The sequence below is a fragment of the Heteronotia binoei genome, chromosome 5, assembly GCF_032191835.1.
Source record: "Heteronotia binoei isolate CCM8104 ecotype False Entrance Well chromosome 5, APGP_CSIRO_Hbin_v1, whole genome shotgun sequence".
NCBI lineage: Eukaryota > Metazoa > Chordata > Lepidosauria > Squamata > Gekkonidae > Heteronotia > Heteronotia binoei.
Window position 1 is genome coordinate 166,600,447 of NC_083227.1, and position 16,696 is coordinate 166,617,142.

At 43.6% G+C, this 16,696-nt stretch overlaps 1 protein-coding gene across 1 annotated transcript in view; it reads left to right on the top strand.

Moving 5' to 3' along the window:
• The window catches only part of SLU7 (SLU7 homolog, splicing factor), a 32,336-nt gene extending 19,347 nt beyond the window's left edge, over positions 1 to 12,989 (top strand). The window contains exons 9-15 of the mRNA XM_060240649.1: positions 2,931 to 2,998; positions 4,502 to 4,641; positions 5,990 to 6,151; positions 9,040 to 9,144; positions 9,263 to 9,337; positions 10,950 to 11,066; positions 11,940 to 12,989. Coding sequence (XP_060096632.1) covers positions 2,931 to 2,998; positions 4,502 to 4,641; positions 5,990 to 6,151; positions 9,040 to 9,144; positions 9,263 to 9,337; positions 10,950 to 11,066; positions 11,940 to 12,119 — 847 coding nt within the window. The 3' untranslated portion in view covers positions 12,120 to 12,989. The remainder of the gene's footprint in view (positions 1 to 2,930; positions 2,999 to 4,501; positions 4,642 to 5,989; positions 6,152 to 9,039; positions 9,145 to 9,262; positions 9,338 to 10,949; positions 11,067 to 11,939) is intronic.
• Positions 12,990 to 16,696: the final 3,707 nt, after the last annotated feature.

Consider the following 16,696-nt stretch of genomic DNA (forward strand, 5'->3'; position numbering starts at 1 on the left):
TCCAGATTGCTGGGTGAACGTTCTTTTTATACTTTTTTTTTGGGCTCTTGGACTGTTGGGGTTCGAATTTGGGAGGGAAAGTCTAGTTTTTGACAGGGCTACAAGGGGCTTCTGAGAAGCTGGCAGGGCGGATGTAGAAAAGGCAAAGACTAGGTTGGGCGGCGGTAGAAATTGACCTATTTAATGTCCTGTTTCTGAGGGCTGGGCAAGGATATCTTGCTTTCATTCTGAATGCAATTGATTTGGGAAGGAGGAGTGCATCATTCACAGGTATCAGCTGGGTGGTAATCACCTGGCATCCAATACAGGCCTTTAACAATAGGTGCCTTGGGGCTTTCCTTGGCTTAGCTGGCGTTTTATTTCCTGAATAGCTTTAAAGTTCTCTATGTATGCTTTCCAAAACGGGGGAGGGAACCTAGTAGCTCTTTTCCTTGTCTAATATATCAAACATACAAGATTCCAAGAGGCTCCTGGATGGCTTATCCCCCTTGGAGAGGGGTGCCTTCTGGGCAATGGTTACCTTATATAGGATGTCACAGAAGGGAGTACACCCCCTCACATTTTGTAAATATTTAAGTATATCTTTTCATGTGACAACACTGAAGAAATGACACTTGGCTACAATGTAAAGTAGTGAGTCCACAGCTTGTATAACAGTGTAACTGTGCTGTCCCCTCAAAATTACGCAACACTCAGCCATTAATGTCTAAACTGCTGTCAACAAAAGTGAGTACACCCCTAAGTGATAATGCCCAAATGGGGCCGAAGTAACTGTTTTCCCTCCCTGGTGTCATGTGACTCATTAGTGGTACAAGGTATCAGGTGTGAAGTGGAGCAGGTTATCGCTCTCACTGCCTCATACTGGTCACTGGAAGTTCCACATGGCACCTCATGGCAATGAACCCTCTGAGGATCTGGAAAAACGAATGGTTGCTCTACATAAAGATGGCCTAGGCTATAAGAAGATTGCCAAGACCCTGAAACTGAGCTGCAGCACGGTGGCCAAGAACATACAGCGGTTTAATAGGACAGGTTCCACTCAGACCAAGATAAACTTATTTGGTTCAGATGGTGTCAAGCGTGTGTGGCGGCAACCAGGTGAGGAGTACAAAGACAAGTGTGTCTTGCCTAAAGTTAAGCATGATGGTGGGAACGTCATGGCCTGGGGCTGCATGAGAGCTGCCGGCACTGGGGAGCTACAGTTCATTGAGGGAACCATGAATGCCAACATGTACTGTGACATACTGAAGCAGAGCATGATCCCCTCCCTTCGGAGACTGGGCCGCAGGGCAGTATTCCAACATGATTACGACCCCAGACACACCTCCAAAACGACCACTGCCTTGCTAAAGAAGCTGAGGGTAAAGGTGATGGACTGGCCAAGTATGTCTCCAGACCTAAACCCTATTGAGCATCTGTGGGGCATCCTGAAACGGAAGGTGGCGGTGCGCAAGGTCTCTAACATCCACCAGCTACATGATGTCGTCATAGAGGAGTGGAAGAGGACTCCAGTGGCAACCTGTGAAGCCCTGGTGAACTCTGTGCCCAAGAGGGTTAAGACAGTGCTGGAAAATAATGGTGGCCCCACAAAATATTGGCACTTTGGGCCCCATTGGACATTATCACTTAGGGGTGTACTCACTTTTGTTTCCAGCAGTTTAGACAATAATGGCTGTGTGTTGCATAATTTTGAGGAGACAGCACATTTATACTGTTATACAAGCTGTAGACTCACTACTTGACGTTGTAGCCAAGTGTCATTTCTTCAGTGCTGTCACATGAAAAGATATACTTAAATATTTACAAAATGTCAGGGGGTGTACCCACTTCTGTGACATACTGTAGATCATTGCAGACTTGGATATATTGCTGCCAATGAATTCAGCAGTGGAAGTTCCAGGAATATTAAAGCATTTAATTCACAGCGAGTAATCCTAGCCAGTCTTAAAATCTCTTCTGTCCTTGACTGCCAGTTTAGGTAGATCACCTGTAATGCTGGAGGGTAGCGACGTGTGGCTGCTTCATGTCTCATTTTTAAAGATTGCCTCCCTAAAGACTTCCTATGCCTGAATAGACGATGTGCTCAGTTGGTTTCGTACAGACCTGAAAAGCAGGTTGTGCAAATGACGTGCATTCGTGAGCTGCATCTTTGCATGCATGGGAATGGCCCTTGAGAGTCACTCTGAGTTCTCAAATACATAATGAGAAGCACTGCCAAGCCCCAGTATCAGCAGTCAAGAAAGATGCACTGTGAGGTCATGATTTCATCTGTTGCTGCGGGAGTAGTCATTGCAACATTACAGGAATGTCAAACTCATTGGTCATGAGGGCTGGATCTGACCTAAATGAGACCTTCTCGGGCCCAGCCGTGCGTGTCATAAAATGTAATGCCAGATAGCAGAGATGTAAACTTTATAAAAGCACACAAACATAATTAAAGATTTTAAAAAAAAAAAAAACCCAAACCTTAAAACATTAGCACTTGTTGGTCTTAAAGGTGCTTTCTTTGTATCTCTCCCATGGGATCCAGGGAACTGGGCAAAGGAAGCTCTGGCTCTTCCCTTCCTTCCCCAGTGAATGAGGAGGGGGAGGAGCCTAAGCCAACAGAAAGAAGAGAGGCTTGGCTCAGTAGCTCTGATGTGCAATTGAGAGAGCCTGGCAAAGCAAGCTATCCCTCCCCGCTTCCACCCCAAGGGAGGAGTCTTAGCCAATGGAGAAAAGAAAGGCTTTGCTCTGTAGCTCCTGTGCAATTGAGCAAGCCTGGTGAAGCAAGCTGTGATGCAGAAGGAAGCAAGAGAAAGGGAAGCAGATGACAGCCAGTTGCTCAGGGGCCTGATAGGAGCCCTCCGGGGGCCTGATTTGGCCCCTGGGCCACATGTTTGACATCCTTGAGTTAGAAGGTCTAATCCTTTTTTTTTTTTTTCTTACAGGGTCAGTTATGCAGGTGATAACTTCGTTCGTTACACTGGGGATACCATTTCAATGGCACAAACACAGCGTAAGTATAATATGTAGTAGTCTGATCTTTGCTCTAATAATGCCACTCATCTATTCTTGAGGAGTCTGGGTGCCTGCCTAAACCTACTGAGGGGCAAGTGTCAGTGGGCCTCTAAGGAAAGGAGGGAGGGACTCTGCATTCCTTCATGGTATGAACTTTCAGCTGCTGGTAGGAACATAAGAACATAAGAGAAGCCATGTTGGATCAGGCCAATGGCCCATCCAATCCAACACTCTGTATCACACAGTGGCCAAAATACACACACACACACACACAGTGGCTAATAGCCACTGATGGACCTCTGCTCCATATTTGTATCCAATCCCCTCTTGAAGCTGGCTATGCTTGTAGCCGCCACCACCTCCTGTGGCAGTGAATTCCACATCTTAATCACCCTTTGGGTGAAGAAGTACTTCCTTCTATCCATTCTAACCCGACTGCTCAGCAATTCCAGTGGACTGGAAACATCACTTGCTTCCCTTCAGCACAGCCAGAGTCTAAAGGGCAGGGGAAAGAATGAGGCTCAGAGAGTATTCCTCCGAAACCTGCTCTGTGCCACACACCAGCAAAGCGCTCTGCCCAGCCTGACCAGAAGTATACGCTGCTAGGCAAAAGTCCCAAAAGAAACACAGCTTTAGATGCACTTAACAAAGGTTGTACACACAGACAGGGAGCAGTTTGTGCAACGTAACATACTTCAATAATGCTAGACGGGAAATGACCTGACGCTGGTTGAGGGGTGTGGCCACCCATCAGTTAAGGAAGGAGGAGGCCAGGAGCACTGTGGAGGACTTAAGAGAGGGAAGGGGCTCCTAGAAGCCCAGGGAAACTATGAGAAGCCAGCGCTGGAGGATGACACCCTCACGATACTTATCTGGAGATGCTGATGCATGTGGGTGAGGGAGCACAGGAGATACAACACCCATAAGGGAAAAGTGGAATAAATGGGGGTGCACAAGCCAAGGAAGAGCCACAAAGGAGAATCCACCAGCAATCAGAGGTGGCCCCAGTCCTTGGTCTGAGGCCCATCTCCTGACTGGTGTGACACATACCTTCTACCCACCCAAGGATCCTTCAGACTGAGAGAAGTCAGTTCCCCCTTCCAGTCCAAGGGACAGCTGGTGTTTGTTGATTACGGAGACCCTGCTCCCACAGAGCCTATCCCCATAAGATACCAGAGCCATTTCAGGTGCTCAAGGCGCAGCACAAACAGCAACGGCTGTCTCCATGGAACTAAGCTTGGGGATACCAGCAGCAGTCGCTGGTCTCCAGCCAGGTGTATCTGAACTGGAGCAGAGGAAGCTCAGAGCATTGACTGCATGGAGTTGGAAAGCACTGGAGAGTGAAGAGGGAGAATAAAACGAGATTCTGTCTCCCCCTTCCCAGTGAAATTTATGTAGAGAACTGATTAATATCTTGGCATTTGTTTCAATCAGAATAAATTGAAAACATTCTCTTTTTAAAAAAAAAACCTCTCTCTTTCTTTAAAAATCTCTTATCAAGTATTTGCTTGGGAGGCTTATGAAAAAGGCTCCGAGGTTCATCTCCAAGCAGATCCTACAAAACTCGAACTTTTGTACAAATCGTTCAAAGTGAAAAAAGAAGACTTCAAGGAGCAGCAGAAAGAGAGCATCCTGGAGAAGGTAAAAAATATTTATTGAACATCTGAAGCTGCCTTCTACTGAATCAGACCCTCCTGGGTCCATCAAAGTCAGTATTGTCTCCTCAGACTGGCAGCGGCTCTCCAGGGTCTCAAGCTGAGGTTTTTCACACCTATTTGCCTGGACCCTTTTTTGGAGATGCCGGGGATTGAACCTGGGACCTTCTGCTTCCCAAGCAGATGCTCTACCACTGAGCCACCATCCCTCCCCTGCTCTCCAGGGTCTCAAGCTGAGGTTTTTCACACCTATTTGCCTGGACCCGTTTTTGGAGATGCCAGGGATTGAACCTGGGACCTTCTGCTTCCCAAGCAGATGCTCTACCACTGAGCCACCATCCCTCCCCTGCTCTCCAGGGTCTCAAGCCGAGGTTTTTCACACCTATTTGCCTGGACCCGTTTTTGGAGATGCCAGGGATTGAACCTGGGACCTTCTGCTTCCCAAGCTGATGCTCTACCACTGAGCCACCATCCCTCCCCTGCTCTCCAGGGTCTCAAGCTGAGGTTTTTCACACCTATTTGCCTGGACCCTTTTTTGGAGATGCCAGGGACTGAACCTGGGACCTTCTGCTTCCCAAGCAGATGCTCTGCCACTGAGCCACCGTCCCTCCCCTTATTGAAACATATCCTGCATTTTTTTCCTCATTAGGGGCTCAGAGGAGTAGTGTACTCCCTTAAAGATATATAAACAATAATAATATGGTACGCTGGTACAATTAATTGTACAAGTGTTTTTAAAATAATAAAACAAATGTGTAATATTCCAGCCATTCACTTCTTTGTTAGAAGCTCTCCTAAACAATAGTGACTTACAATCTCCAAATAAAAGATTTGATGTTGGAAGTCTGTTCCAGAAAATAGGCTGATACACCAGAAAAGACCATGAGCAGGCCAAAAGTGGGTCTTGCTGCCCTGAGAGATCACACAGTCAGCAGGCGCTTTCCTTTCAAATTGTTAGATATTAGCGGAGGGAGAAGAGGCAGTAATGAGGCACCTGTCCGCATTTCAGGGGCTCAGCTCATAGAATTCTCTAACATATTGTTCCTTTTAAATTTTAATTGTTTTTCTTTTTTATATAAACTTCTGAAAACATGAAAAAAAATGTACAGAATACTCTTAATGGGTGGCTGATTTCTCAAGTTGCTAGAAACGTGAGAATCCCACCAATGGTCTCGGGCATGTGAAGTGTGTTCTCTTAAAAGGAGCACAAACATAGGGCACCGTAAATATGACTATCGTGGTGGCTGTATGGAAAACGGTTCTAGCTGAATGAAAATGAATTTAAAAATGATGGTACCCTCTGAAGGTTTTCAAGAGTTTTTTCCCCCTTGTAGTATGGAGGGCAAGAACATCTGGATGCCCCACCAAATGAATTACTGCTTGCTCAAACAGAAGATTACGTGGAATATTCTAGACATGGAACAGTTATTAAAGGCCAAGAAAAGGCAGTTGCTCGCTCTAAATATGAAGAAGACGTTATGATCAACAATCACACGGTAAGCACATGGACGAAGACAGGCTTTCCTGGCTCAGACCCATCGGCCTGACTGGTTCAGTATCCTGTTTCACTCAGTTGCCAACCGGATGACGACAACCCTGTATGCCATCTCTTCTCACATCCTGGATGTTTTTGCCATCTTCTGGGCATGGAGCAGGGGTCACTGGGGATGTATGTGGGGGATGGGGAGGTATTTGTGAAGCTTCTGCATTGTGCAGGGGGTTGGACTTAGATAGCCCTGGATGTCCCTTCCAGCTCTGATTCTATGCCATAAATTCCTCAGATTGCCACCAGCCGGTTGTCCCCCCCATTTAGAGTAGCCCACGTGGCATCAGCTGGAGCCCATGCCTTTTTCATCATTGCTCCCACCTGATAGAATGGGCTCCCTGAAAAGGTGAAGGGGATGTAGGGTTGCCGGGTCCATTTCAGGAAATACCTGGGACTTTGGGAATGGGGCCTGAAGGCTTTCTCATTCCCTAAAAAAAATAAATAAAAATACAGCAGTGCAGTTTCCCTGAATACAGCCTTCATTTCCTTGTCCTCTTTTTTGCCTTCAAAGAGTTCTCCAGCAGCTGCACTTCACCTAAATGAAAGTGTAACTTGTCATACCCCCACAAGTCCCTTGTCAAGCTTTAGTAGCATTTCCAAGCATAGCTTTATTAAGGGACAAACACAGACTCACAGAGCAGCCAAAATAAACAGTGAATCCTTTCCCAAAACAAGAGTTTGCAAGCCCCACACTTTTGTGATCTCACTGAGGCAATGATATAATTGTGATGCTCATGGGAGCTGCTGAATGTAACAATCTGCTGTATTTCAACCAACTTCAGACTAACACAGGAAAACAAAAGTAAGAGAGCAGTCTAGGGAGTGGAGTTTTTCTCCACCCCATAATCAGGTTCTAATTAACTCTTTACTATCCATTTTACTATACAAACTTCTGAAACGAATATAAAACAGAGGGACTGTGCTCTCTTCCTCTCGCACACTCACTGGGAAGAGCCGCATGGCTTTGCCTGCTCACCCACTCCCCTGCAGCTTTTGTCCTGATGAGATTTAAAGGCGCACACACATTCCAAAACATGAACAGTTTGTAAGCTTCTTCCAAACCTGCTGAGGTTTAAAGGTGCATCATGGCCAGTATTCCCTCTAAGCTGAGTTAGTGTGAGCGAGCTCACAGTTTTTTTAGCTTTCAGCTCACTCATATTTGTCTTAGCTCAGGAAAAAGGGTCCTAGAGCAAACTAATTTATGCAGTAGCTCACCACTTTAATGCCAGTAGCTCATGAATTTTTGCTCACAAGACTCTATAGCTTAGAGGGAGCATGGCTGTTGGGGCAGAGAGGAGCCTGCAAAACTGGAGAATCTGCTACCCAGACCTGGGGGCTGTTCATTTGTAAGCTGCCTTGAGCCATAGGAAAAGGGGAGGTATAAGTATTTTAGCTAAATGCAGGGCATGATCCCACGTGCTCCCCTGTTGTTGCCCCCTCCCCAGCAGTAGTGTCCAGAGGTGTGCATTGGCTCTGAATATGAAGGTTCCATTTAATCATAATGACTAACTTGTCCAATCCCTTTTTAAAGGCATCTAAGATGGGTGGCCATTGCATCCTGGTTTAACGAGTGCTACAAGTGAATTGTGTCTTTTGTAAAGTACTTCCTTTCTAGTGTGACCAAACTTTTATTTTGCAATATATTGAAGTACATTCACCTATTCATATTCAAGTATACTTCTCCAATACATTACATATTTCCTCCCCCCCCACACACACACTCTTATTCATGACCTCCGCCGGTACTTAAAACAGATTAAAAGCATATTAGAGGTAAATTCACAATTATAGAATCTTGATGAAGAAATAAGAAAGAAGAAAAAAAAAATATATATATATACATATATATACATACACACACATATATATATATATACACATACATATACATACATACATATGCACATGTCATTCATTAACCTTTTCACTAATAATCACTTAGCACTTATTAAACACATTGCACATAATTATTAATTCAATTCCAGGGCTTCCTCTATCTTAGTCTTATCTTAACTCTCATATATATATATTTACTAAGTAGCTATGTTCTACTAATACTTTTATCACAATAGCACAGTACCTCTTTATCATTAAAAGTTCACTTAATGTTGTCATGCACTACTAAATATCTTTTCACCATTATAAAATTTTTACACAAAGTTATCTTTCCCTAACCCTTTCTCTATAATTCCCTTAGTGCTTATTAAACACAAAACCCAAAGTACTTCCTTTCATCTTCCTGGATCTAACGCCCATCATCTCGGCGTGACCCCTCCCCCCCAGGAGTTCTATTACTATGGGAAAGGAAGAACAAGTTCTCTTCTGTCTGCTTCTCTGTATCAAGCACAATTCATCACGTCCCTTATTGCATCGTTTGATAGTCTTTTCTCTATAATAAAGTGTCCCAGACCGTTTAGCCTTTCTTCGTAGAAAAAGTGCACCCCCTTCATTTTTTATTCCCTTTTCCAGCTGTAAGATACCCGGAGTTGTAGATATCAGGAGGGCACAGGGGCGGCGCCCCCTATAGAATCTGCAGCTCCCCCACCCAATCTGGAAGACTGGGGGGGATGGGTGCTGCAGATTCTATAGGAGGCACGGCCCCTGTGTCACTCTACTAGCTGCAGCCCTGATGATACCCATTTTTAGATACGTTAACAAGAACTGTGCACAGTAATGCAAATGCAGCTGCACCACAGATGGATAGGAATTTTGTGTCTTCAAGGAAAGTAATGCTTCCACACTGTTCTGTGTCTGTCTGTTCTCTCTTGAATGAGATTTATACAGTAATATCACAAGTCTTATTGGTAAGCAAATGATTGTATCTTTTTCTCCCCTCAGTGTATTTGGGGTTCGTATTGGAAGGACGACAAATGGGGATATAAATGCTGCTACTCATTTGTCAAGTATTCATACTGCACGGGAGAAGCTGGAAAAGAAATTGTTGTAAGAATTGCCATGTTCTTTACTACCATTGACAACTATAACTTTACACTTCTTAAACTAGCCAAATACTTCTCTGTTTTAGAAATCTCATTCTTTCCCCTCTTCCTTTCTTATGTAGAATGCTGATGAGGAATTGCCTGCTGGAGAATCAAATGAGGAAGAGTACGGGGCTGTTCCCAAAACTCTTGTAGAGGTGGGTTACCCTTTCTCCTGTCTACTTATAGTACTTACGTATAGTATTTTATAGCACCTATTTTATCTATTTTAACTAATTTATTTATGTAATTGATTGTATTTAAAATTGTTGTTTATATTGTTTTATTGAATCATGGAATTCCATGTCTGTGAGCCGCCCGGAGCCCGCCTTTGGCGGGGGAGGGCGGGATATAAAATTAAAGTTATTATTATTATTATTATTACTTCTGGATGTTATGGGAAGGAGGAACAAGAGAAAGTTAAGGGTTCTAGAGCGTGGACCTGCTTAACCTTGGGATCATTTTAAAAAGCAAAAATAAGAAAGCACAAGTATTGCCTAGATGTAATTGTAATTTTGTATGACTACATTCCCCAGTGCTTGGTACGGGTTGGATCCAGCGGTAAACTTCTGGTAACTGAATCGGAGAATTTTTGCTCATTCCTCTCTCCTGTTACAACCCCCTGCCTCATCCCTCATGCTGTTTTCCCATGTCACCCTAAGAACAGCATTTTGGGGATGGGAAAGGCCATAGAGTGCAAAAATTATTGTTGGTTCCATCCCTGTAAATCCATTTATTCCATTAGCTTCATGACACAGCCCATGTTCTTCTTCAAAATATATTCTTCTTCATAATACATTCTCATTGTGCTTGTTCCATAATTTCCTCTTCCAAATCCAACCCAAGTACAGCTGTGGGCACTCTGGAGTATTTTAGCTATTATGGGATTTCTATTCATTGCAACTGTGGGAGCATCTCCTCACTTCCAAACCTGTATCGTGAATGTACAGCCTACCCCTGTCGTGGCAGCAGACAGAAAATCCTTGGGTGTATAGAGTGTGCATAATGACTTCCGTGTATGAACATAAGAGAAGCCATGTTGGATCAGGCCAACGGCCCATCCAGTCCAACACTCTGTGTCACACAGTGGCAAAAAATTTTATATACACACATACACTGTGGCTAATAGCCACTGATGGACCTGTGCTCCATATTTTTATCTAAACCCCTTTGAAGGTGGCTACACTTGTGGCCGCCACCACCTCCTGTGGCAGTGAATTCCACATGTTAATCACCCTTTGGGTGAAGAAGTACTTCCTTTTATCCGTTTTAACCTGTCTGCTCAGCAATTTCATCGAATGCCCACGAGTTCTTGTATTGTGAGAAAGGGAGAAAAGTACTTCTTTCTCTACTTTGTCCATCCCATGCATTATCTTGTAAACCTCTATCATGTCACCCCGCAGTCGACGTTTCTCCAAGCTAAAGAGCCCCAAGCGTTTTAACCTTTCTTCATAGGGAAAGTGTTCCAGCCCTTTAATCATTCTAGTTGCCCTTTTCTGCACTTTTTCTAATGCTATAATATCCTTTCTGAGGTGTTGTGACCAGAATTGCACACAGTACTCCAAATGAAACCGCACCATCGATTTATATAGGGGCATTATGATACTGGCTGATTTGTTTTCAATTCCCTTCCTAATAATTCCCAGCATGGCGTTGGCCTTTTTTATTGCAAATGCACACTGTCTTGACATTGTATGCAGAGGGCAGGTTGCTTCGGGCACATTATTTTTTGCAGGACTCATTTAAAGCTGTTACTTTTGTCTTCTACAGATCCATCAAGAAAAACAGAGAGAAGAAAAGAAGAAGAAGAAGAAGAAAAGGCATAAGAAAAGTACTAGTTCTGATAGTGAGGGAGAAGAGAGAAAGAAACAGGAAAAACTGAAAAAGGTATGTTCAAATGAAGAATGGTTTTTGTCCCACATACAAATGATTCACAAACTTCAGAGCAGGAATAGTTCACAAAGTTGTGGAGGGAGGGGAAACAAGGAGAACACAACGTTCCAGGGAAGGGTAAAGTTCAATTGCACGTAGTATCTTTCTGTCTAATCAACCAAGGCCTGTGTAGACTTAATGTTACTGTAGCCGACCCCTTATTGATCCAACACCAGATTTGGGGGCAGACTGTTTCTTTACTGCCTTGTCATCCCAATCTTCTTAGAAAGAAAGTTTAGAAAGAAAGAACTACTACTGCATTCTTCGTTCCCTTGTGTGTGGTTTTAGGCAACAGTTAGGGATCGCTTGCTCTGTTTCTCTTGTAATGTCACTGTAAAGTGTCTGTTCCAGTCCACAGATCCTTGCACGTAACATCAGGCTATATGCATGTGAATGACTGCAAAATTGAGGCAAGTTATTGGTGCTGGGTTTTTCTGGCCCCCAGAAGGTAACAGAAGCTTAGCAGAGAGTCCCAGAGTTCAGAGACTTTTAAGGAACAGTGCCATAATCCACAGTTTCACCGGTGTAGCAGGGCACGGACAGCGAGATAATATATTACTTTTATCTCCGTGGTTTTTCTTTTTAGTTTTCATTCATGAGGTGTGGTGTAGAGACTAGACATCCTTTAGGCAAAATCTACCTCAGAAAAAGCCATTTGTTCCCTGCTGACCATAACCCTTTCTCTGTTTTCAGTCTTTATTGAGAAATGAGCAAGACTCACTGTCTGTATAGGCTCATCTCACCAGCTCACTGGCTTCTGTATTGTATTTCTGTATTGCAGTTCTGGGCTCAGTTGCAAGATTTTTATGGCTTGTGGTTTCATTTCAGGCACTAAATGCAGAAGAAGCCCGCCTCCTCCACGTGAAAGAGATCATGCAATTAGATGAAAGAAAGAGACCGTATAACAGCATGTACGAAAGCCGGGAGCCAACAGAAGAAGAAATGGAGGCTTATCAAATGAAGCGTCAGCGGCCAGATGATCCCATGGCCTCTTTCTTGGGACAGTAGTATTTGTGAAAAGAACTCACAAGCCCACAGGGCATGGTGACCAAGTGAACGAAGCTCTGCCAGTTTTCTGCATTGTATATATATATATATAGCAATTTTAAGCTGAAAGAGTTTACTGCAGGTGTTTCAGCTGAAGATGCACAGGTTGCCAGCCAGCCACCCACTAGCAAAAGACATTGGCGGATGTGGATACTCCCCTGAGCATTCCTTTCCTAGAAAAATCATTCCTGAAGTCACAGGAACCACATAGATCAACAGCAAGTACAAATTAGGGAGCTGCAGCGAGGAGGGGAAGAAATAGAGGATTGCAACTGTTTGCCAACACAGATCTGCAGCTCCCAGAGTTACTTTTTTCAGAGTTGGTAGGAACAGGAAATTAGTGCCACAGAAGACAAGAGCGTCACTGGCAGCATCTTCCAGACAGTCAGTGGGTGTCACCAGTGTAAACCAAATGCAGGGTTCTGATTTAAGGAAATGCCCTAATTCAGAGTGTTGAAGACAGCAAGAGTTTTGTAGCTTTGATATGGCAAGCACGCCGCTGTGTAGTAATTTGCATACTTTCACTTATAGGTTTTACGGAATCAATACAAAAGCTTTAAGTGGTTTCATTTGGGGCACTAAATGCAGAAGAAGCCCGTCTCCTCCGCATGAAAGAGATCATGCAATTAGATGAAAGAAAGAGGTCCTATAACAGCATGTACTAAATTGGTATTGGGGGAAATGTTCTGAAGAGCCGCTCAAATGCCAGGATTCTGATTTTTTTTTTTTCCCCTTCTGGTTCTAAGAAACAGTGATCGCTTGGAGCTCGATGCCACCCCCTGTGCTCACCATAGATTAAAACTCGTCAGAATTGAATTTCTTGTTCTAAACATCGCAAGTGGTACAAAGAGCTGTTCATTTTCTAACGCCGATAATTTGGTCACAATGTTACCCTCTCCCAAAACATGCTGCAACACATTCAGGATGATTCTTTCTCTGCATCTATCCACTGCCGCGCTCAAAGCAGGGCATGAGAGGATTGATCCCCCCCATCATCCATATGCAGACTGTGCATGTGCGTTATCACATCAAAGCAAATTCACTTAAACCCCCAGGTCTTCAGTTAAGCTGAAATGTGCTGTCTAATATTTTTATACTGTAGCTGAGCTAGATTCCCAAGATGTGTAATAGGGTGCTGTACCAATTGTATTCTGACTTTTCTTTTGAGATTCTGAAGCTCAGCTATCAGTGCTTTTTTTGCTAACTGCTTGTTTTTCTTGGGAAACTTCCTGGCTTCTTTGGGATTCAAAATGGTTTCCAAAACTTGTAGAATCATAGAGTTGGAAGGTACCCCCAGTGTCATCGAGTCCAACCCCCTGCCCAATGCAGGAAATTCACAAGCACCTCCCCCTAAATTCACAGGATCTGCATCACTGTTAGATGGCCATCTAGCCTCTGTTTAAAAACTGCCAAGGAAGGAGAGCCCACCACCTCCCGAGGAAGCCTGTTCCACTGAGGAACCGCTCTGTCAGGAAGTTCTTCCTAATGTTGAGCCAGAAACTCTTCTGATTTAATTTCTACCCATTGGTTCTGGTCCTACTTTCTGGGGCCACAGAAAACAATTCCACACCATCCTCTAGATGACAGCCCCTCATGTTCTTGAGGATGGTGATCATATCACCTCTCAGCTGCCTCCTCTCCAGGTTAAACATACCCAGCTTCTTCAACCTTTCTTTATAGGACTTGGTCTCCAGACCCCTCACCATCTTCATTGCCCTCCTCTGGACCCGTTCCAGCTTGTCTATATCCTTCTTAAAATGTGGTGCCCAAAACTGAACACAATACTCCAGGTGAGGTCTTACCAAAGCAGAGTAAAGCGATACCGCCACTTCACATGATCTGGACACTATACTTCTGTTAATACAGCCCAAAATTAAATTTGCCTTTTTAGCCACCACATCACACTGTTGACTCATGTTGAGCATATGGTCCACTAAGCCCCCTAGATCTTTTTCACACATACTACTGCCAAGACAAGTCTTCCCTATCCTATAACCTTGCATTGGATTTTTCCTACCTAAATGCAGAACTTTAGTTATCCTTGTTAAAATTCATTTGATTGGTTTTAGCCCAGTTTTTCAGCCTGTCAAGATCATCCTGTTTCTGTCTTCTAATGTGGTGCCACCCTCCCAATTTAGTATCATCTGCAAATTTAATAAGCGTTCCCTCTTCCTTCAAATTATTCATAAAGATGTTGAACAAAACAGGCCCCATGATAGATCCTTGAGGCACTCCACTTGTCACTCCTCTCCAAGAGGATGAGGAATCATTTACAAGCACTCTTTGGCAGCAATCTGTCAGCCCGTTACAAATCCATCTAATAGTCACAGTATCCAAACCACATTTTACCAACTTGTCAACGAGAATAGTATGTGGAACCTTATCAAAAGCCTTGCTGAAATCAAGATAAAACGATTTCTAAAGCATTCCCCTGATCCAGCAATGTGGTCATTTTCTAAAAAAAAAGGTTCGTCTGACATGACTTGTACTTGAGAAACCAGGTCATCAAAATTGTGATGTATCCTAAAGTACAGCAGCTTCCTCTCTATAAAAACCAACACACAACCTCTCACATGTGGACCGCATGTTCTTTTACACCCAAGGGCAGTCCACTGGCATTGCTATTGAATGACAAATGGAAGACTGATTTGAACCTTTTTAGGAATTGTTTCCTCATTTTTATGATCGCCTTTTGTCTTAACCATTTTCTTCCAATGCAGTCTTTAACTTCAGTAGGTTTAAGAGGGTGTAACTGTTTAGAACTGTACTGTTTGTGTCCCCATCCAAGATGGGAGTTGACACAGCATCTGTTATTTGACACATCCTTCTAAGAATAAAAATGGCGGCAAGCACTGAACAATGTAGTCTTGTTTCACAATAAAAATTGCCTTTTAGAATCACTGTATTACTAAAGAGTCTGGTTACCAAAAGTGCATTTCCAGTAGTGCTAGGGCAAGTTTTGCTAAAATTGTATGTTAGAATGATGTCATCACCAGCATTTAAAAATCATCTTTTTCCATCTGTCCAACAAATGCCAGTGGAATGCTCATATCCCTAAAATGTCATCTTCTTAAATGGTATAAATAGGGCACAGTCTCTCATGTACAGCACAATATATTGGCACATTGGCAAATGGTAGTTAAAAAGGATGAGTCCCCAGTTCCGTTCTCGGCTCTTTCTTCAAGGGTTGTTTGGTGTTAGATGGGCTTAATGCTTTTTTCCATGATTTTTTTAAAAAGTTTTTGGTTTCTTAGCTCCTTGTAACAGAAGCACCTTAAAGACTAACAAAATTTGTGGTAGGTTAATTGCTTTCATGAGTCACTTCTTTCTTCTTCAGACACTCTTTTCTGCTGCTACAGACAGATTAACACAGCTACCCATCTTGGTCTATTTCCTTGGGCTGCCTGACATACGAAGTTTTAGATCTAAATGGAGCAGCCAGAATCTGCTGCCCAGCCAAATATAGTCTAAACTTGCAATACTGTTCTACTAATAAAAAATTGTTCGTAATCCATTCTCTCTAGGGATGTTTAACAAACACGGACCAGCATAGAATGTACAGTATTCCGGTAACAAATATAGCTGGTACTACGCAAGTGATTTATGGGTTCTGGGAGAAAAGCTAGAATTTGAGAGAAGAGGGCAGGTTGACAGAAAACCAAAAACCTATGAAACCACTTCTTTCTAGCTCCCCCCCCCCCCCCCAGCTTACTGTGGCTGACCATACTAAGAGCTCAGATACGAAATACATCTGACGTGTTGGGTCATGAATGTGTAACCAGACTCACAGCCGTACATCAGGGAATCTCACCTTAAACAGCACTCATTTGCTCAGCACGCAAGAAGGGAGAAGAACTTTTCAGTTTCCTTTCACTAGTGGAAATGGCAGCAAAGCCCTTCTCCCATTGCTGTTTCTGCAGGCAACAGGAGTGTAGGAAGTAAACCAGAAGTGCCATCTCTTGGAGCACGGAGTGAAAGGGGGCTGTCTGAGTTCACCCAGTGTATATCTGATTGAGTTCTGGGATGCATGAGTATTGAGCCCTCAATTAAGTGTGTATAGTGACACTTTGGAAGCAGCTTGGCAATAGAGGGTCATTTGAGATAGCATCCTGGAAGGTGACTATGTGGCCAGGAAGGAGGCAAGAAGCAAACTGACCAGGGATTATGCATAAATTGAGGTTTATTTACTACAGCCAGTAGGTTAATGGAGCTTTGGCATGACTTTTTAATGGATTTGAAAGTGCAAACAAGCCCCTGTTGGTTCGTATCCAGGAGCATGCAGAATAAGCTGTCATTCAACATGCACATACTCATTTCTACAAAGAGCAGCAATCAGCCTCTGGAGTAGTACTGGCCAACTCTAAGGTTAGCTGGGAAGATTCACCAGAACCCAACCATACCAGTTACAAAAACATGGGAAAAGAGGGTAATCACCAACAAAAAACTTCGTTGGTCTTAAAGGTGTCGCTGGGTTCCAACTTTGTTCTGTTTCAGACCAACATGGCTGTACCAGTATGCAGGATCACTAACAGTCTTTA